The sequence below is a fragment of the Nymphalis io genome, chromosome Z, assembly GCF_905147045.1.
Source record: "Nymphalis io chromosome Z, ilAglIoxx1.1, whole genome shotgun sequence".
Taxonomy (NCBI): Eukaryota; Metazoa; Arthropoda; class Insecta; order Lepidoptera; family Nymphalidae; genus Nymphalis; species Nymphalis io.
This window is the reverse complement of record NC_065918.1, coordinates 4,240,619-4,263,363: the sequence shown is the minus strand read 5'-3', so window position 1 is coordinate 4,263,363 and position 22,745 is coordinate 4,240,619. Positions and strand designations below refer to the sequence as shown.

The following is a 22,745-nucleotide window of genomic DNA, read 5'->3' as shown; positions in this document are numbered from 1 at the left end:
ACATAATATTCAATTGAAACAAATGAAAAAGAAAATATTTAATTTATAACAGTGAGGAACACAGAGTGCACCTGTGTTTGCGTACATAGTGCACAGGTGGTGTACTATGATGTGTCCCGACTCCCGCGTAGTTGGCTAATTGCTTTTCAAATTGGCCGCCGTGGTCGACATCGGTTAGGCAGACGTCAATCATTTATAAATTGATGTGAAACATCTATTAGCGAGCCTAAGGCCTGTTTACAATCTAATAACTCATTAACCGTATCGGCAGTCTAAATTAAATATATCAATGTAGTAGTATATTAACTGAAAATAAGTGTCAACCTCGAAAATTCCTATGATAAGCTAAAATTTTGTACATGTCTCTTTACATGTATATTGCCAACAAGATGTATACTCTATTTTTAAACAATGCTTGTATAGGGCATTTAAGCCAATTGACCCAAATCTAGAAGTTTCTCCAAAGTAAAAAAAAAACCTTTAAACGCAACATTTCATAGAGTTCTACTTCAAAAATGATTAATCAGATAAAAAATGAAAAGAACAGAACATAAATTGTAGAAATATTTTTTCATATTTTGTAATAATTAATGCAAATATAATTTAAGTAAATGGAAGCACGATGCGTATACATCGATGCAAAAACTCAATTTTAGGACCTTTGGACTTAAATATCTTAAAACGTGGACACGAGTTTTATAAGACGACTTTGAGATAATTTTACAAAACAAAGGCAAATTTTCATATAATTATATTTCATAATTCCCTATATGACTGGTCATTATAAACATAATTTGTACTTGCGATCCACATCTAAAAATAATTAATTAATATTTTTTATAGTACCTATCTGAAGTTTTCTACCCATATATTTTATAATCTGTCGAATAAAGTGTGACAGCGATTATTTGTGAATAATGCGATAGTAAAGGTCGGTGGGTCAATAAAAATGTATTTGTAGAATTTAGGTGTTTGTCATGGTTTTTGCTCTTTGTGTATTCAAAATTTAAGTTATGGCTTTGTATACATCCATGTAAGTTTATTTTATTAATGTCATTAATTGTTATATTGTCTTTATGGTAAAAATAATAATGGTACTGACATATGCTTTTGCTTTCAATTTTGTTTTTTGTTTGTGATAGAAATGCTAATAAGTTATATAACTTCTTTAATTCAAGGTTTATTGTTAAAGATAACAGAGTCTTACCACAAAATGAATTGTAAGAATTCAATAATTTCACTAGGTAATATTCACTAGGTAATAGTCTTTGGTCTGGTCGCGGATCAAGAAGAATTTCGGATATTGGCCTTTTTACCTACAACCAGGAGTTTAAAGCTTTATAGATAACATGTGAATTTGAAAATAATAATAAGTGAGAAAAAGCGAAATCTATCTTCTATTATTACTCTGCTTATTAGTAGGTATGTTCTTAGAGTCTTTATAGGTATACATTTTGTCTATATAACAAAAAAAAGATTATAAATCATGTTATTGATAAATATGTCATTTGAATAAATTATATGCTCATGGAACTATCAGGTCTAGCCTGTCGCATTTAGTTTTTACATAGATCAATAATATATTTTTTTATTTAACAATTAATAATCCTGAGCACTTACCAACACAAAATATATAAAATTTTGAACAATATTTGAAGACAGGCAACATGTGTATTATATTGGACAAAAAGTTTAAATTATTTGATGATGGCATTCACTGTATGTGTGCAAATGGTAATATATGCTATGCGATAGATTATGACAGTTTAAGACACAAAATTCTTCTTGTTCCGCACCCAGAGTAGACATGTTAATTTTATGACACTTGTTTACAAAAATCTACAATTCATTTGTTTATCAATGTCAAATTAATATTTTTTTTCAATAAATTTGTAGTCATAATTTATTAGGCCAGATTTGTAGATATTAATAAAAATACCTTATTTAATTGCAATTAAAGATTATGGTTATCGAATAACAAGATATAAAAATAATCTTTTTTTTTTTCTTTACAGCTTACAAAAATAAACATCACAGAGCAAATTCCATGCCACCAACCTCATAAAATTTTGTAACAAATAAAAGTCTCCTAGTCATGTTTGGGCGCTAACTAAGCTAGTTATATTTTTGTACCATGTTTTCATGATATTTGTACAGCTATGCTGAAATTGACACACGGTTTTTGCAGATACTCAAGACTCACATATGAGAATATTAATCATTATTCAACTGTTGCGCAACATTTTACAAATTTGAACTGTAAAAGAAAGACATGTTTTACATGGCACAGTCAGCAATCATTACTAAGTCCTATTGTTTACTCGAGTGTACAGTGGCGATCGTTAGCTAATATAAAAAAGAGATTTCGGAATAATAAATTGTATATTGATTCCAATGCGGCCAAGAAACCTAAGCTAATGAGTGAATCATTGCACCCTACCTTGAAACACAACAGCTATGGAGGACAATTTGAGATGTAAGCTTAATAATGTACATTTCTGTAATGTAATGTATATTGTGTTTATTAGAGACATTGACTATATTTATTTATTTATTTAGCCTTTAGTGTCAACACAATTTAATTAGTTATTTAAAATGCAATTAAATATATTAACATAACATATAACATTAAATAATAAATTGACATTACCATTAAACTCATTATTATTATTAAATGATTACTATCATTATTTCAATAATGTACATTTCTGTAATTTTCTATATACTATATTGTGTTTAAATTTTTATATATTTCTTAAATACATTGACTATATATTTATATTATAAGAAAATATTTTTTATTTGTAACTTATAATATTGTGAAACCAGTTATGTAATTAAAAAATAACACAGTGATCTTCAGTGTTATCTTGAAGAAAATATTACAAACTGTACATTGAAAGTTCAAATTTTCATTAGAGATTATTAAGTTTTGTCTATACTAACTACTATCTGGGTGCATTTTTGTGTAGTATGTAGTTTATTACGACCACAACAAACATTGAGGAATGTTTTACTATTGAATCTACCCTTTGTATCGACTACATATATTTATGTTATTGTAAAAAAAAATCCAAAATTTTTTAATTCTAATTCTCATTAGGTGGCTACTGTCATTATATTCTATCATACAATCTATTCTATATATATATATATATTTGTATACAGGATATTATACAAATACATATATATGCTATGCAAGGGCGTAGCTTGCTCTTGATAGTCCATCTACTGTAAAAAATATTTTTATTTTTTTCCGGAAAATTTAGCCGTAGGCCATACGTCGTTCGAGTGAGATTTTGGACTTATATTTTACAAATTTTTGCTTACTTGGGTTCGGGCCCCTATAGCTAGGGGGTCCCGTATCTTTGATACGGCTGATACGGCGATAGCTATGGCCCTGATGTCCGATTTTAATTTCCACAGTTTCAAAAAACAATATATTGTTATTAGTGTTTGTTGGTGGTGTGTTTAAAATTATTGTAATTAATTATATAAGTAGATTTAAAATCATAAAATATTATAAGCCGTATGTTTCTCAGTTCAGAGGAAGAAAATTCGTCCAACGAATGGCTCAATCAATCCAGTTCCCTCAACAAAACACCAAGTAATATACCAACTGACTTCCGGATATGGGAGTCGGTGGGAAATAATAATGACAAATCAAACGGTGAGTACTTTAAAAATTTAATAAAAGTTATTTAATTTTTCGTAAGATTATACTTTTTTTTTCATTTAGAAGGTTTTAGATTTAAAGTGATGTCCTACAATGTCCTGGCGCAGTACTTGCTGGAATGCCACCCATATCTATACAAGGAATGCACGCCCCGAAATCTTAAATGGAAAGTTCGCTCTGCTAGGATTTATGACGAGATCTTAAGTATATCGCCTGATGTAAGTATTAATCTGAAAAAATAATAATTACACCGTCGCTTATGTATATATTTTATAGAAACAAAATTAAAATTATCGTTTGTTATCCATAAGTATCTCTTAGGAAAATGAGATAACAAATCAAAAGACGCATATTGCATTGTAAAATGTTTACTATTCAATAACAAACAGCTTATATATAATTCTTAAAAAAAGTGGATTATTAGATAATGAGAAAAATGTATTTTGTATAGGATTTACGTAAAATCCTTTCTATTTCCTTGCGAATATTTTAGGAGATCTCGTGATGAGTTTACGTATAAGGTCGTCTGTTCTGACTATCAATTTACAATCGATATTACTAATCAAAAACTACAAAGATGAGATTTGGAACTACTGTTTTATTTTATAGTGTAAGCATTGTTTAAGAAAGGATTTTTGGAAATTTCAATTTTAACTTGGAAATGAGAGGATAACTTTGTACGAATGTTACCTTTTTATGGGTCAGGCAGCTAGTTATTTATATAGCGCGATGGGTGGATAGGACGGGAAGAAATTAAAATATAAGTATATATTAGGATACCTTAATCAATCCCAGGTATTGATCGCTACGAGCTAAAAAATTCTTTACTAAGTTAAGACTTTCCTGAAAACAAACAGACATTTCCTATACATTGCTAATAATATTTAACAGATTAATCACATGTTGCAAGTTTAACGGAAATAAATTCTTCATGGTCTTGAAACATACTAGACTAAACAGTGTCCTTGAACCATCATGTGCATCAAATATACGATTAGCGTGTAATAAATGAGGCCAGCTACGGTACGGCTTGTGCCTGGTACCCATTTTCTCGTGTTCTCTGATATCTACGTTATTAGAGTTTTAAAACATTTTATTTAAATGATAATTATAAAAATGAAGTATATTAAATACGATCAAAATCAAAGTTAAGGAATGGCGGGAACTGCAGTGAATAAGCAGCAGACAAGTAGCGCCAATGAATGTCTCTTTTTGTAAACTAAACATTTGTGTCGTTTGCAGTTGAATCTTGAAGTAATAGCGTAAAAATTACCCTGTGTACTTTAATAACTATCGCGCCTGTCACTATAATTGTTGACGGGGTAATGCTATGAGTCTTGGCACAATTCCTTTCCAAGTTGAATAAATAGAATACAATGTAACATATTTTTTTATGTTATTAAAATGTTTTATATTTCCTTATTACAGATTTTATGCCTTCAAGAAGTGCAAATATCTCATTTAAGTAATTTCTACGTGAAATTGGAACAGTTGGGATATTTCGGTATATACAAGCAGAAGACTGGTCACAGGCACGATGGATGCGCGATTTACTTCAAGCAGTGTCATTTTGACATGCAAGATCATATTACAGTAAGTATTAAGATTCTGGGATCGCTTCGAACATTTGCAATTCTAGACTCCCGAAAAAAATTGACTGAGCAATATGCTCTCTATTTGAATTTTGTTAAGTTTCGAGCGCGTCTCAACTCGACTCGTAACCGACCGGCACGGAACCGACAGGCATTTGGCTAAGTTTAACGACAGCTAGCAAGATATAATGAAGACTTACATTTTACTATAATTTACATTATCATTTACATACTTACATCGCGTAAATCTTATCCGATGTGTCTTAACCTGCATGTGTCTAATTTCACTGAAATTCTGCCATATGTGTATTCCACCAACCCACATTGGAGCAGCGTGGTGGATTAAGCTCCATACCTTTTCCTCAATAAGGGAGAGGTGGCCTTAGTCCAGCAGTGGGACATTCACAGGCTGTTACTATACTACTATTACATTTTACTATTTGTTCGACTCGCACGCATTTATTCTTTCCTTCAATCGACTTAAAATCGATGTTTCTCCGATTTCAGTTTAAATATTCAGTTATTTAAACATTTTTGGTGCATTTTTTTTTAATTTGTTTAATGGAAGAAAAAAATAAAAGTATGAGATTATTTTTAATTTCAAAATACCAACGGGCCGTCGATTGTAATTAAATCTCCAGGTCGAAGCAATAAAATGTATACAGGATTTTTTGCAATTTAATCGTTTTAAAATATTACAGATAATCAATAATATGAATATTTATGAATATTCGTAATTCCAGTATCGGTTCAACTGTTTTTCTTAATCACTACAGTAAAAGTATGTAAGCTGTAATAGTTGGGTTTGTTTATTTCAATATATGTATGTACATATATAACTTTAAATTCGTATTGAACTTGCAAAACAATTCAAAAGTTCCATAAATCTATGTCTTTTGCTTGTTTTTATTGAATTAATTTTGATTGATTAAAAATTAATAAAACATGTTTTTTAGATAGTTTTATAAAAAGTTTTTGTCTCACTGAATTCATACATTTTATGATATGATACAAATGATAGCTTGACGTTAACATAGTATTTTATTATCACCATGGTTACATGTTCCTACTATGATATACCAGATATCAATGTTAAATACTATAACTTGGTACTAAGTATAAGATTTGAACAAACTTGTAAATAAAGCGAATATACATTAAATAGCAGATAAAATAAAATTTGAACATAAAGACTTATCCCCTTGATTATAAACAAATATGAAACTTTTTTATTTTTCGATTTTATGAACGGTAATTATGCACGGTTATTATTTTTAAACGCTCGGCGAACGACTTTTTTACTTATATTTTTAATCTGTGTCATAAACATTGCCATTCCTATTATAACTTAAAATAATTGAAATATAATTAACATATTGAGTTAATAGCCGGGATCCATGGTAAAATAGTTTTTTAGATAAGGTACTACGAAAAAAAGAAGCACAGATCCTATTTCAACTTAGGTTAAAGGTACGTTGACGTTAAATAAGTTATAAGTCGCTTTAACCGAAGTCGATAAGGTCAATTATGTCAAAAAAATCGTTACGTTTGTAAAGTACTGTGTTTACAATTCAGTACGTGCCTGAAGTGTAACAATCCGAAAACTTTATCATCCCAAACACACAATCTTATTGGCGAATTAAACTTTGCTTGAACATTTTAGTGTTAATGTTTTTTTTTTGTAAATGAATGTTTAAAGTGTAATTTGTCATTTATCATCACCGAGCCTAAACTACTGAAGTTGAACTGTATAAGATTAAAGACAGTGTCAATTACTCGCTAAGTGATTTTGCGAAAATTTACTTCTATGGAGGAAAAATGGGGATTGAAAAAATGGAGTTGTATTGTAATATATAAATATTCGTACAGTTCAATGTTTTCATTAACTACTTAATGGCTCTAGAACGAAGCTTGTGATATACTTTTTAATTTATAGAGTTGGTGTACAAAGGTATGCAAAGCGAAATGTTTAATAAGAAGCGATTTTCCTTAGACTGTTTATTAAATATAGTTTGTAATACATAAGTTACCTGTTGTTCTTTTGAATATAATATAAATTTATATACATTGAATATTATCTATAATAATAATAAAATTAATCTTTTTCGATACCAAATATATTGTTAATCTTTATCATGTTTTTATTTTGGTGGTAAAATTCTAACTCTTATTGTTGTATACAACTATTATAACAGACTCAATTTTGTGTGAATGCGTTAAATTTTTAGCTATTAAACCAGATGTGAAACATCAAACACGATCACTTACATTATTTGTTAAATAACTAAAAAAACCATCACTGCTGCTGCTTGTTATATTAGAAATGATTAAAAAAAATTTTCAAAACCCTACCGAATTGCTTGCTCAGAAAGTCTCTATTTTAAAAATTATAAAATTTACATAGGGTTTGATATTTATTAATTGGTGATTTTAATATAATAATAACAAAATGTTGTCATACATATATCTATGCAAGCGCGCTTATGCTTCGCATTGCGATTTTTATAAATTGTAAACAAAGCACGAGCCATACAAAACGGCTCGTAATCCATGTTCATACCATATTATTCAGTCAGTAGCAATGCTAACCCAATTGTTCACCTAATGGTACGTCGACTCGGTTTTGAATCTGCAATTTTCTGTTAAGATTCACATGTTGACCACTATCATCTCTGACATTAAATGTTGTCATATAATTACTTTATGAATTCAGCTAAATGTTGATGGTGAGTCACCTTTCTGTCACAGTTTGAACTTTTTAAAAGCATTCTTAATTTTGTAAAAAAATTGTTTTACTCTATGAAGTACGATTGCGAGGTTTCAACGGGTTCAATTCCCATTCGACGTTTAGATATTTATTGTTGAGTGCTATCTTTATGGGTGGTATATGCCGTTAATTGCAATGCGATGTTATCTTAAGACTTAGAAAACTTAGTTAGTGTTCATTGAATTTAATTAATACGATAAACAAAATTTTATAAAGCTATTATATATATGACAATATGTGTTAAAACTGATGTTTTTCATAGATTTGTCTTTGTTTTGTCACTAGAAAAATAATGCTCGCCTTGCTAAAAAATCTAGGCACTGCTGTGACTGTAATACCAAAGATGCATAGCGAATTTTAATTTTAAGAGCGCCAGTAGAGCCAGCAAAATTGCAGATTTTACCTGCGGCTACTCTTGCATGCCCCGGTCGATACGAGATATCATTGCTGGGCTTTTTCTGTGTACAGCGACCGGCAGCTTAGTATTTTTTTGTGCCGCTTTTATTTTAATAATGCTGAATTATATGGTGTAGTTTTTTTAATTGTTATATGATAGTTACACAAACCGCTATAAAATAGAATAAAAAAGATTTACAAATCATCCCTAGAGTAATTGTAAATATAATTAATTATACAGTTTTTGACTTCCTTCACACCTGCTCTTAATTCTGCAATGTAAGTTTAAAGTTACAATTTTAAATCTAGTTTAAATTCGTAAAAATAATTAAAATATTTTTTTTTTTTGCATTGCGATTTTGTATTTCTATTTATATATATGTATTAGCGAATTGATTATCGCAAAAACTATTATTTCAATTAAGTATTGCCAATTTTGTTATGTCAACTACAAATCTTAACGTGATTATACTCGACATGACGTTCATTGGAACAAAATTTTTATATTCCTTGTGCGTGTTATAACACAAGCTCACTAACTATTTATAGCTATTTGACGCTAGGCGACGAAGTAACTGATGAGTGAGTGACATGTATGTATCAAAAAGGCATGTATGTATCAAGTAGGGCTTTGTGCAAGCTCGTCTGGGTAGGTACCACCCACTCATCAGATATTCTACCGCAAAACAGCAATACTTGATATTGTTGTGTTCCGGTTTGAAGGGTGAGTGAGCCAGTGTAATTACAGGCACAAGGGACATAAAATCTTAGTTCCCAAGGTTGGTGGCGCATTGGATATGTAAGCGATGGTTGACATTTCTTACAATGCCAATGTCTAAGAGCGTTGGTGACCACTTACCATCAGGTGGCCCATATGCTCGTCCGCCTTCCTTTTCTATAAAAAAAAAAAAAAAATAGTAGCATAAAGCCTAGCACTGAGCTCTAGAAGTAAGTAGGGCTAAACAATAATCGCAAATTAGATGGTAAATGGGGCTCCTGATGGTAAGTGATCACCGCTGCCCGTAAACATTTGCGCCGTAAGAAATTTTAACCATTCCTTGCATATCACCAATGCGCCACCAACCTTGGGGAGTAATATGTCATGTCCCTTGTGCTTGTATTTACAAAGCTGACTTGCTCGGTCATTAAAACCGGAACACAACATTACTAAGTATTGCTCTTTGGTGGTAGAATATTTGTTGAGTGGTTGGTACCTACGCAGAAGGGCTTGTAAAACCCTACCACCGTGCAAACTCGTTTCTATGATATTATCAATGTATATTCATAAAAACTAAACCACGTTCCTTTTTTTATTAATTGTTCCTCTGCAGCTGAGCGAAAGTTATTTTGCGAATTATATACAAAGAAATAAGAAAGTATTCCTCGATAGTGTTACGATGTAAATGTTTCAGTATTTCAAACAATACATTGTGATTTTGCGAAATCCTTTTTTACTTAATAAAATATTTCGTAGAATAAGTCTATTACATGAAAATTATTGCTTAAAAAACTTAGAAGTTTATATATATGTACATATAGATGCGAAACCCCCTGAATTTCGACGTATTGGAGTATCTTAATAGCACAATATCTTCATAAAATATTATAAAACTAAAAAAGAAAAGAATTCACGTTATTATACTGAAGAACTGTTATTTACTCGATTTCGTTTGTAATATAACAAACGCTTATAATTTAACATAAGTAAAAATTAACGTTACATTCTGTTAAATAATAGTGTGTATTATTTTTTCTGATGAAATAATACATATTCAATTACAAATGTAAAAATAATTTTACTGAATGTTATAATAAAATAGACTTGCTGTAATTGATAGGTACATATCTATACTAATATTATAAAAATAAATAGTATGTTTTTAAATGCAATACGATGCAACTAGTCCGAATTAAAAAAAACCATTTCGTTCTTCTTTGTTGAGAAAGGTTATAGACGATAACGTCACGCTACGACCCACGGAGGCAAAGTAATAACGTTCGACTTATGCGAAACTACGCGTTATAACTTTTATTTTAAACATTATATATACGAGTATATATGGATATATTATAAGTATACTTATGGATATGATCTGCTAATTTTCTTGTTTGATGTGCCACTGCTTGTTTGTGTGTAAAAAGTATAGTAACAGCCTTCAAACGTCCCACGGCTCTGCAAATGTCTACTCCGCTCTTAAGGAGAATGTTAAACTGTATACATATAGACACAAATATTAAAAATAATTGGATATAGTGATGAAATTGGTTGTAAAGCGGTTTTGATATTTTTCTTCACCTATTAAGACTCAAATGATATAATGTAATAATGAATGATTTAATTTAAACACACAATAAAGACATAGAAATACATACATATAGCCTATTCCAATTACAAGAGGTGTTTGGACAAATAAACAACTTTGACATATTGAACTGACGTGATTAAATTGGTAGAGATCTTTAATAATCTATGGTGTTATTATAGATTCGTAAAAAAATGGCGTTTTGAATATCGACGTTGTTATCGTAACTTTGGAAATAATATTAAAGTGGAGTTGTATAGTTAAGTGGAATAGTATTGTGTTATTAAAAGTACATGTTAATCAGTGCTTAATACAAAATAGCTATTAGCAACGCGCATGAAATATGTATGTAATAATGTAGGTTCTTAATGTATATTTTCTTCGATTCGATAGGCCATCGTGCACGTCAGGATTTGTATATGCGATCTTCGGCTATGATTATTTCCGCTTGTACGTAAAATCTGTACGTTATCAGTGTAATCTTAGTGAGTGTCATTGCCGTTATGTATTTTTTAATATTTAACTCATAAAATTATACAATTATCAGTTAGTCGGCTTAACAATTTTTTTTATACAATAAAGATCAAAAGTGCTTGTAAGTGGCTTTGCGTTTAAAGCCATTAAACGATAGTAGATTTAATAGAAGTAGATACAACTACAAATATATGAATATGTACACAAAATTTTCATGTAAACTATGAAAAGTATTTTTCCTTACCATATTGATTTCATTTTATTAAATAATGATCATTTGTTTTAAGTCGTGTTAAGAAATATTATGATATAACGAATTTGAAAATAATCTTCGAAGATTATTTGAACTTATACGGACTCTATTTAATTCATTTATAATGTGATGTTAAATCTATAAATTAATATAAAACATACCAAATAAATGGCTATATTGTGCATCGTGTTTTTTTCAGGTGGAGTTCTATCAGCCGGAGATGCCTATTCTCAATCGGGACAACATAGGCCTGATGGTGAAATTAATACCGAAAGCAGCGCCATGTACACCCATCGTGATCGCCACAACCCACCTCTTGTATAACCCTAAGAGAACCGATGTACGCTTGGCACAAATGCAAGTACTCTTGGCAGAAATCGACCGATTTGCATACGACAGTAACGCGAAAGGGTGAGTATTGGAAACGTGTATATTCATTAATGTGCATAATATGATCAAATATCTGTACGAGTATTCTCATGTAAATATTTTCTTATATTATTTCTATGACTGATAATTTGAAATAAGTACGCGGGTGAATCAATATTTTGGAATCAATATAGAATTATGAAAGAATTTAATCATAAATAATTATTTTTCTTTCTTATTCTAATTTATAACGCGTGGAATAATCCTTTTGCAAAAACTCTACGAGCTATGTCCGTCGCATATTTGTAAGTGGATAAGAATATCGAAGCCAGAACTGCTGATTGTGTATTGTGTACCTTATCTATATATCTTAAATGTGAATTTGATGTATCAAATTCCCTTTAACTGACAAGATATGAATACATTTTCTTAATAGAAATGAATTCGAAATAGTTTATTTTTCTTGTCGCCTATAATCTGTGGCATTATAAGATGCAATAGCCTCTAGGGCCTTTCAATGACTTAAAAAATAGATTTAAGTAACAATCATAATTCACAAGTACTTTATGATATATTTGATGATGAATACTGTTTGAAGCGTCATTGGTCATTGTCATATATTTATATTATGTATAATCTTCATACTGACAAGATTTTTTTTTTCAGGACTTACTTGCCCATCATTTTAACTGGAGATTTTAATTCAAGTCCAGACAGTGCAGTTATAAAGTTGTTAGATAAAGGACGAATTAGGTAATATCCTTGTTTTAATATTAACATTAATATAATGACCCGCTATTTTGTATGGGCTGGTATCAAAATGGAGAAAATTAAGATAAAACTTTATTTGACTCTGTTAGCAAAAATATGTTTTATTACAACTATTTTTTTATTTGTAGTTATTTGTTTGGTAGTAAAATATTATTACAATTAATAGTTCAAGTTTCAGTTGTTGACCGGACAAAAATAATGCATAATTATTTTTAATTTCTTAAAAGCAAATTACTAATTCTATTCGATGATGGTTGTAATATGATTAAACCGTTTGGTCATTCCCTTAATGTAATAATGCCTAATGAATTATAAGAATGAACAGCTTATTTCAATCAAATACTATTAGTATATATTTTTGTACAAGGCAACTTATGCCACAGTAGTAATACTAATATCAACTTTAATTTCACTCCCAATGCTTCCAATGATGATAGGAACTTCACCGATATTCATAATGCCGTCGCGGATTCGTATTAAATGCCATGGATTATTCAAGATGATATCGCGTTAATTCAATGCCTAAGTTGTTTATTTTTCTCCTCTTGTGGTTGGAATAGTCTATACGTGTATACTTAAAATTAAATGAGAAAGTTCTTTGCATTATTCTTGAAAATGAATAATAGTAGTTTTTTGTATCTGTTGAAACCACTTATTTAATTATTTCAAGCACGATGTCAGCTGTCATGTAGCGCCCTCTCGATGCGATGACGATCACGGCTACAACATGTAGGTACCATGGCTGCAAATCTGAAATGCATTATATAATATATGTTGTATTTAATGTATTTCGTTGTAATTTTATAAACTTCGGAAAATTCTGAAACTAATTTCTAATAAATACCTATAAAGTACGATATGTAAAACCTTTTTTGTGAAAACTGTGACACATTGGACGTGACACATACATAATTGTATTTAAATTAAATTAACAAACATTGATAAATAACAATTAAATTGTATACAGTCGATTTTTCTACTTCAATTTGGTTTAGCATTGATTTAAATCGACTCAAGTAAAACCTTAAACTAACAATAAATTTTTCAATCTATTTGTTAAAAAAAGTTTGTGATAAAATCAATATTCGAGCGAAGTGAAGACCTAAGTTCTACTTCGTTTTTTATAATCTTTAAAATATTTTGGAATGATGTACATATTGATAAAAAATATTTTCGTTTACAGCAAGATCTACACGTGAGATTGTTGCTATGATATTAAAAATAAGGTTAATTTTACAGCGCTGGTGCATTGAGAGACAATTCAGACTGGAGGAAAATTGGCGTAACTGACAACTGTCAGCATCTCTCTGTCTATTTAAATAGGCATAAAGGAATCACTGCCGATTTTAGTATGATAAAGGTTATATTTTATTTTAGTTTTTACTTTATTTAAATTCTAAATAACATCAGTCGAAAATTAGTTTTTATCAGTGCCACAGCCGACAATAATCGTTAGACGCTTAATGTGGATTGTAGGGAACACGCCAAGTTGTCTTGAAAAAGCAACGTGATCTTTGATAACTTATTATATAAGAAATAATATATTGTTATAAATCAAACAATTATTAAAATAAAAAAAAGATTTATTTGGCCTTCGGCCTCAAGTACATACACAATTTATGACTTTAAACAAACATAAAATAATTAGTAATTTAATTAAATCGGTAATTATTCGGGCAGAGCTTCCGCACACTTCAAAAGTTAACGTAATAATGAGCTCTTATCGCCAACATCTCGTCTTATATAGGCAGGTGTGGTGTTGCTGAATTAAAATATTAGTCTTCCTCCAACCTCTCCTGACGGGGCTGCGTCCCTGAAGCCCTCAGATGAACTTGTGGATGGACCGGTAACACCCACAACATCCGATAACTGCTCAGCATTGTCATCATTGGTTTCTGAGGAAATAAACACACAAAAATCCATCATTAGTCACGTCTGTTCTATTACTCAACAAGGCATATATTTGTATATTTGTCAACTACACAAGTCAGTTTGAATAGACTACATAGGTTTTACACAGGTCTGTTCCCACGCAACCGAATACCTCGCACAAAGTCGTGTGTACGAACAGGTTTTACATCAGTCTATAGTAGGTCACCCCAGATACCTATACATCATGGATTTACACAGGTCTGTTGTCAGCTGCGCAACTGACTCACCCCAGAAACCATTGTGGTCAACCCAATACCGCGCGCACAGGTTTTACATGGGTCTTTTCCACTAGCACGTCTCACATTTAAATGCCACAATAAATAAATAAAGTCAAGACAAATAACAACTCATGCACAACAAGTAAATACCTTCAAAAAATGCAGCACAAGTTTCAGGTGTCCATTCACCCTTCCATAAAACCATATATGTTGCAGCTACCTGAATAGTTTTGCCATAGGCACTAGCCAACAATTGGACTTCGTATCTATCATTAGATAGCGCCTTCGTTACTTTATAAGGGCCTCTCATACCACTATCAAGTTTCCCGGTGCTTTGAGAATTCTTGATCACGTAAACCAAGTCATTTACTTGATACTTTTTAGGAGGTTTTCTATTTTTATTAACATAAGCATCTTGTTTGTTTCTATTATCGCGAATAAGCTCTTCATATCGTTGCCTTTTTAATTCGCGAGTTGCGTCGCGATTTGGATTTGAACCTTCGTAGGTTATGTCTTTAATCAAGCTATTTATTAACGGAGTAGTCGAAAAGGTGCCAATGAGAAGATTAAGTGCCGGGTATTGGGTTGTCTTATGTTTAGTGATATTTAATACTAGTAGTAATTTCCACAATACTTTTGATCAATCATTTTTATTATAATTTATACCCTTATCATATTAAGTACTGTGCGGCAGTAACGTTCAACTTGGCCGTTTTCTTGGTGCATTTCGGGAGTAATAAAATGCACTTCGACACCGTAACAAGATATCCAGTAAATAAATTCGTAATTATCAAACATACGACTTCTATCACACACTAGCTTTTTAAAAGTACCGAACAGCGATATAATTTGAGTTATTACACGCTTTAGCTCACTACTATCTTGGCGTGTTAACGCGAACAGTAAACAATATTTTGTATATGCGTCAATTATAATGAGTACGTGTTTATGACCATCGCTATCTCTCAGCGGCCCGAGTACGTCGGCGTGTATCACGTCAAATGGTACCGAATCTTTTTGCCACGAAGATATAGGTTGTAAAGGTGCTCGGGGAGTTTGTTTATGAGAAATGCAAATAACGCAGTGTGTGACATATTTCGCGACAAATCGTCTTAGACCGGGGAACCAAAAGTGCCGTAGGATCAGATCAATCGTCTTGTCTATACCGATGTGTTCATGCTCATCGTGGAAAACGCGTAACAAGCTTAATCTAAATGCTTTTGGTACATAACACAAGAATCGCGCTTGCTCACCCGTGACGTCGTATTTATAATACAAGAGGTCATTACGTTTTACATAACGCGTGTTATCTAATTCACCGTTATTTAATTTCAACAAAGAAATGGTTTCCTCGTCACCTGCTTGTGCCACTTGAGCCCAATTTTGGGGCTTTCGAATGATATCGACAACATTGACCGGGTTTCTGCTTAAATAATCGACATGTGACATAAGTGTGCCCTTACGATATTCTAGCGAGAAATCAAAATCCTGCATATACATCCACCACCTTGCAACTCTGGGTTGGAGATCCTTTTTGCGTTGCGTCATTTTTAGCGCATTACAATCTGTGATTATTTTAAAAGTTTTGCCAATTAAATATTGTCTAAAATGTTGCAATGATTTTACTACGGCAAGGGTCTCCAACTCATAGCTGTGGTATTTGGACTCCGCGCCGGCAGTTAATTTACTAAAATATGCGACTACCCGCCTACAACCGTCTTTATGTATTTGCATAAGAATACCGCCATAGCCAATTGAACTGGCATCAGTATGTAATTCGGTCATTAAGTCAGGGTCGAATATAGCTAGAATTGGTTCATTTGTTAAATAAGAAATTATTTCCTGACGTGCGTTTTCATGTTCGCCGGTCCAGTCAAAAATTATTCCCTTCCTAGTTAGGGCTGCAATGCGCGCGGTCTTAATCGCGTAATTAGATATGTGTCTACGAAAATACCCAGCGAGGCCTAGGAATTGCCGCACCTGTTTGACATTATTCGGGGGTGGTGATTTAACTAACGCGTCAATTTTATAAGTGCTCGGCCTAACCTGACCATCGCGTATAATCCTACCGAGATATTCGATTTCATTGGTTAGAAAAGTGCATTTCTTTAAGTTGATAGAAAATCCTGCCTCTGTCAAAGTTTTAATTACCGAATCTAATAAAATAAGGTTTTCGTTAAAGCTTTGTGTCAATATAAGTACGTCATCGATATAGACTACAACCTGTCCGGCCTCAATAAAGGATTTTAGCGTCTTAGCAATAGTTTTCTGATAAAAAATCGGTGCATTTGCTAATCCGTAGGGGACCTTACAATATTCGTAGTGGCCCTCCGGGGCAACAAATGCCGTCTTATGAATAGACTCCTCAGCAACTCTAAGTTGGTGAAACCCAGATACCATATCTAAGGAACTAAACCAGCGAGCTTTACCTAATCGGTCTATGTAGTCATTAATCAACGGTAGGGGATGTCTAGTTTTAACAGTAATCCGATTCAGTGCACGGTAGTCCACCACCATTCTATCAGAACCATCTTTCTTTTTCACCAATAGAATTGGGCTAGCGTACTCCGAGTCAGATTCACGAATTATACCTTTATTAAGCAAATCTTTAACTATTTCGCGAACTTTTAATTTTTCATCGTGTGATAATTTATAGGGTCTATAATACACGGGTACATTAGTTGTCAGTTTAATATGCATTTCACTATCCTTTACAGTTGTGATCGCGGTACCACTTAAAAAGAATTTTGAATACTTGACTAGAATCTCTAATAATCGTTCCCTATCTTTTCCAGACACAGACGTATTTACTTGTTCGGATAAACAAATTGAATTTACTGGCAAAATATTGCTTTCAATGGGTTCACTACGAATTATACGCTGACAATCACCGGCCCTAACATAAGTTATGCCTTTTCTATTTAACACGTCGGTGCCAATAATTACAGGTACATTTAAATTATTATCATCGACGATATAAAAATCAATTTCTATTGTTAAGTCACTGAATTCAACGGGCAACGTTACATATGATTCTGATTTCACTTCCATATCACCTAAGCCACGTAATAATTGATTTGTAGGTCTTAATTGACATGAAAAATGTTTAACAATATTTTTCGACATTAGAGAGACACATGAACCACTATCGATCAAAACATCTAACGGGATTCCCGAGATAATAGCAGTTGTTACGTCACGATTTTTATAACTACCCACAAGTTCGCGACAAAAATTAACACCATTATTGTTTCGTGAACTCGACCGTTCTTTGGCAAAACACATATTCTCGGAATGACCTACTTTTTTTACAAAATGTACACTTCAACACATCAACACGAGACGTTGCCGGTAGCGCGATTGCTCTTTCGTTGTTATTATTATTTGTAGTTGTTCAAATGTTGTTCAATCGTTTACTACAATCTACATTTATGGCCAAATTGCTTACAATGATAACATTTAATTGATTTTGAATCGTTTGAACTGTTTTTGCGTTTTAAAAGGTTGCGATTTAAATTATTATTATTAGAGAATTTATCAAACCGACTATAGTTAGTAGATATTTTTCTATTTGAATTGTTAAAAGGTTTAACAAAGCTAGACAAAAACTCCACTATAGAATCGGGCGATAATTTAGCGTTAATAGCCATAGCGCGGATTTGTGGGTCTACGATTCCACGTATAATAATGGCAGTAAGTAGCTCGTTGCTTAGACCTTTAACTATGCGTAACCTTAAAAGCGATCTACGAGCATATTCGGCGTATGTGGAGTATTTGTCGGACTCTGTTCGCATAACGTCATAAAGAATATTCGCGACATCGACAGAGCGTGGGCATAAGGCTTTTAATTCTAGTTTGAAATTGGACCATGTGCGAATATCACTTGTCCATTGGCTAAGCCAGGTACGAGATTCCCCTTTCAGACAATGTCCGATGCGAGCAAGGCATTCTTTGTCGCCCCATTGGTTCAAAATACGCGCTCTTTCTACCTCATCACACCACGTGTCGAAGTCATGAACACTCGGATCAAAATCAGAGACAAAATATCGATTGGATCTGACCTGAGCACAGCTGATAGCGGTCAAGAGCCGCTCGGCAGCATTCGTCACCACATCTTCGGACTGCGATAACCCCGTCTGGCTGGTTTGCGGAGTCGGTGGCGGCGTAACCACGTGGTCGCGTGGCGGAGTCGGCGCCCCAGGCGTCGATGCGGCTGCTGGTGTGGCGCTTTGCAGCGCGACAGCGCGACTAGTGCCAGCACTGACTGATGCACTGGCTTGCGTCTCCACAGATGCACGAGACTGCTCCTCCAAAGCGCGCAGTCTGGTCAGGATCTCTTCCATTGAGTTGGGAGGAGTTTGTCCTCGACGTCTTCGTTTGTTACGTTTATCGTTGTTCGACATTACACTGATGGAAGCATTGCCCGAATATTTAAATTACTAAACCGCGTGGGAGGGTAGAATTAAGTTTCATCTATAGCACCAGAAATGTGTTTGCGGCTATAACAGCCTTCGAATCCCACTTCTGATGTTATAAATCAAACAATTATTAAAATAAAAAAAAGATTTATTTGGCCTTCGGCCTCAAGTACATACACAATTTATGACTTTAACAAACATAAAATAATTAGTAATTTAATTAAATCGGTAATTATTCGGGCAGAGCTTCCGCACACTTCAAAAGTTAACGTAATAATGAGCTCTTATCGCCAACATCTCGTCTTATATAGGCAGGTGTGGTGTTGCTGAATTAAAATATTAGTCTTCCTCCAACAATATATATATTATTTGGGAGGGTGATAATATTTCGTTAATTGATTACAAAGAAATATTACTATCTTTCTCTCATCCAACAATATATATATTATTTGGGAGGGTGATAATATTTCGTTAATTGATTACAAAGAAATATTACTATCTTTCTCTCATCAATCCAGCACAAAAAAGTAACACAACAGCAAAACAGAAATAAGTTATCAAAGATCACGTTGCTTTTTTAGCCTAGCTATTTATAGATATAATAGATTTATTAGAATGATTTACTTTACTCATTTTCTAGAGGCTCTGCTAACATTGCTTTGCTGCATTTATTATGGCAGTGGTTTCTAAGCAACTTTTATTTCACGGGCATTTAGGGCTAAGACTAGCTTAAACTAAATTCAAATTAAATATGTTAATCATATCAAAAAAGCAAAAAGACCTATTGAATAAATTTGAAGAACAAATTGGTTTGGGCTTTTACATGCTTGAAATATATTTCAGAACAGAATAAAAACGGCCTGTTCTTGTACTGTATAATTTAATTGTAAGATAATACGTTAATTGTCACTTTTATTATTGTTTATTTTACATATAACGTTAGTAATGGTGTTCATAGGAAGAGGTCTTTGTAACTTCATATGAGGAAAATACAGCAAACAAATTAAACTGAGACGTATAATTAAAAATTATGATTATTTTTTCTTCTTCTAAATGATAATTTTCCTTTCATCTTAAAATAGATGATTTCCCTATGTTAATCATACACTTCTCCAACACTAAGTAAATAGGATAATGTATAAAGTTCATATACAAATAAGATAAATTGTAATAATTAACTAATTGTATATCGATTCTATTTTTATAGATATTCAATTCAGATTTCACAATGAACACTCCAGAGGATGACACAGCTCAAATACCGGAATACAGCGGGATGTTCAACAGTGATTCGATCCGACACCCTTTGAAACTGTCATCAGTCTACAATAAGACGAAAAGTGATGGTCGTTTCGAGGCGACCACGTTCCAAGACTATTGGATCACCGTGGATTATATTTACTTCAGGTATGATTTAATGGTTTATTTTAAGTAACTGTTATGTTCTTCGATTATTGTTGTAATTAGAGATCGTTTAAGAAATACTTACAGACTAATAAATGTGTGGATAGAGATTTTTATCAGCTTCTCAGTAAGAATAACTGATATTTAAAATTCGTTTAGTAGAGTTGATAGTTACTTCTTCACCGATTAATGTACATTATGCATCAGGTTATTCCCTTTATTACAGCTCTTATAAAACTGCTGCTATAACTTTGTCTTAGCGTCTAGAAAAATTATATCCCACGCAAATAAAGAAATCACATTAATTATTACATCGAGACAAGGTTGCATAAAGGTTGCAGTAAATCAAGAATTGTAAAATTATTATAAGTTATAATGTGAGCAATATTTGAGTTTCGTTCCGAAATATTTTGTCGTTCACAAACTTTTATGAACAAAAAAAACATTGTGTATTAATAGGTCGTAAAGCCCATGCTTAAGTACCCACAATACAATTGGCACAAAAGAGAAGTGCTTATTCATGCTAATAGCAGAGATGCATGATGTACAGTACATTGTTGTACTTAATTTTAATAATAAAATACAGACATAAAACAGCTGCTTATTCGACAGCAAAACATATACATCTCACATATCGACTGTCAGTCAATTCTCGAGTCGATAAACGGAAACGTTACCTTACCCGGAGGTCAGAATAATCAGTATAATCAATTTAACATTTCTCTGTGATAACATAAATATTTAGAAATATCATAACAATAACAATCGATTTTTATCACCATTACATAATTTATAAAATATTTTTCTACAAACGTTTAATATTTTCCCGCAGTGCATTAAAGTAGTCCAATATAAATATTATTTTTGTTTTAAGTTCTCGGGCTTCAAAAAACTTACAAGATAAACATTTGATTATTATAGTAATATTTATTATTTCACTATCAATGAGAGTCATGTAATTTTATCCATAGCGCCAATAACTTAGGCATTTATATATAGCGATGGATTGTAATTTACTTTTCCAGTCATTGCAAATCTCTCAAGCTCTTGGAACGGCTTCGTCTGCCGTCGGAAGTTGAGTGTGACGTCCTCGGCCGGCTCCCGAACGACATTTACGGCTCCGACCACCTCGCCCTCGCAGCGGTGTTCGAAATCAAACCTACCATGTCTTCCCTCTAAAACTTTTTCAACTATCAAAGGGTCTTCTATATTACAGGTTTCGAGGTAACCGTTTAACATATCTGTATATGTAAGTAATTAACATAATACATCCCTTTTTCGAAACGGGTTTTTGGATATTTGCTAATGACATATGAGAAATATGTGACAAGATAATTGTTTGTTTTTGAGTATTTTATTTATGGTATTTGGAATTATTTTTATCATAAAATCCCGGGTTTTATGACTTAATTTTGTTCATTAGCTGAAACTTATAAATGTTGTAGTTATATATATTATGGATAAACCTTGTTGAGAATGGATATCGTTTTGAATTGAATGAATCGTGTGATTGGAGTCGCATATTAATCTTTAAAAGTGTCTGTAACTACTGTACTGTACTATGTAAAGGATAAAAAATATTCTTCAAAATCAAAATATTTTGCCTGGGGCAATAGGGCGTTAATATATTCATTATGTATTGTTTTTTATTGATAATAATAAATATCTTTCAATAAATGAATGATTTTCAAAAATAAATGAAAAGTAATTTTTAAGGGTTTATTTGGAAATAAATTAGGGCTTAAGATAACAATGTAAATAGTATTGTTTTTATTAAAATTGGACGCAATAGAAGCTGTACAAATATTACTGTTATTAATCTTACGATTATTTCAATATGATTATCTAATAAATAACACTTCAAATTGAATATGTGTGTGTTAATTATACCTTATTAATTGACATTGATTTTTATAAACAATCTCGGCTAAAGTAAAAATATAAAACATTTTTGTAATCTACATGATATTTTCAAGGAACGTCAAAAACATAACAGCATAATTTTTTCTCGCTAAAGTAAAATCACGAAATTGTATCTATAAATTTTATTGAGGGAAAACTTGTTATTCCATTAAATTTACAAATAATCTATCTGTGACTAAGGATTTTTTTGTAAAACTCTTTCATTTCATTTTTATAACGATAAAAAACTTTTGGTGCTAACTGTATTTT

At 32.0% G+C, this 22,745-nt stretch overlaps 1 protein-coding gene across 6 annotated transcripts; it reads left to right on the top strand.

Moving 5' to 3' along the window:
* The first annotated feature begins 892 nt into the window (after window positions 1-892).
* On the top strand, window positions 893-22,428 carry LOC126780341 (protein angel homolog 2). 6 transcript variants are annotated; one of them, XM_050504733.1, is made up of 11 exons: window positions 938-1,033; window positions 1,193-1,422; window positions 2,016-2,476; window positions 3,543-3,670; window positions 3,740-3,894; window positions 5,105-5,269; window positions 11,661-11,872; window positions 12,497-12,583; window positions 13,841-13,961; window positions 20,377-20,576; window positions 21,599-22,428. In XM_050504733.1, the coding sequence occupies exons 3-11, from the start codon at window positions 2,160-2,162 to the stop codon at window positions 21,750-21,752; spliced, it is 1,539 nt and encodes a 512-aa protein (XP_050360690.1). In that variant the 5' UTR covers window positions 938-1,033; window positions 1,193-1,422; window positions 2,016-2,159; the 3' UTR covers window positions 21,753-22,428. The 6 variants fall into 6 exon arrangements, with proteins under 6 accessions (XP_050360694.1, XP_050360689.1, XP_050360693.1 ...); XM_050504737.1 differs by lacking the exons at window positions 938-1,033; window positions 1,193-1,422 and adding an exon at window positions 893-931 and having other exon boundaries at window positions 2,189-2,476; window positions 21,599-22,427; XM_050504732.1 differs by lacking the exon at window positions 1,193-1,422 and having other exon boundaries at window positions 921-1,033.
* The last annotated feature ends 317 nt before the right edge of the window (window positions 22,429-22,745 follow it).

Coding starts and splice junctions, on each gene's coding strand:
- LOC126780341 (XM_050504732.1), top strand. CDS start 2,160: ATGCTGAAATTGACACACGGTTTTTGCAGATACTCAAGACTCACATAT. Junction 5,270..11,660: donor ACATGCAAGATCATATTACA/GTAAGTATTAAG, acceptor TGTTTTTTTCAG/GTGGAGTTCTATCAGCCGGA. Junction 13,962..20,376: donor CCGATTTTAGTATGATAAAG/GTTATATTTTAT, acceptor CTATTTTTATAG/ATATTCAATTCAGATTTCAC.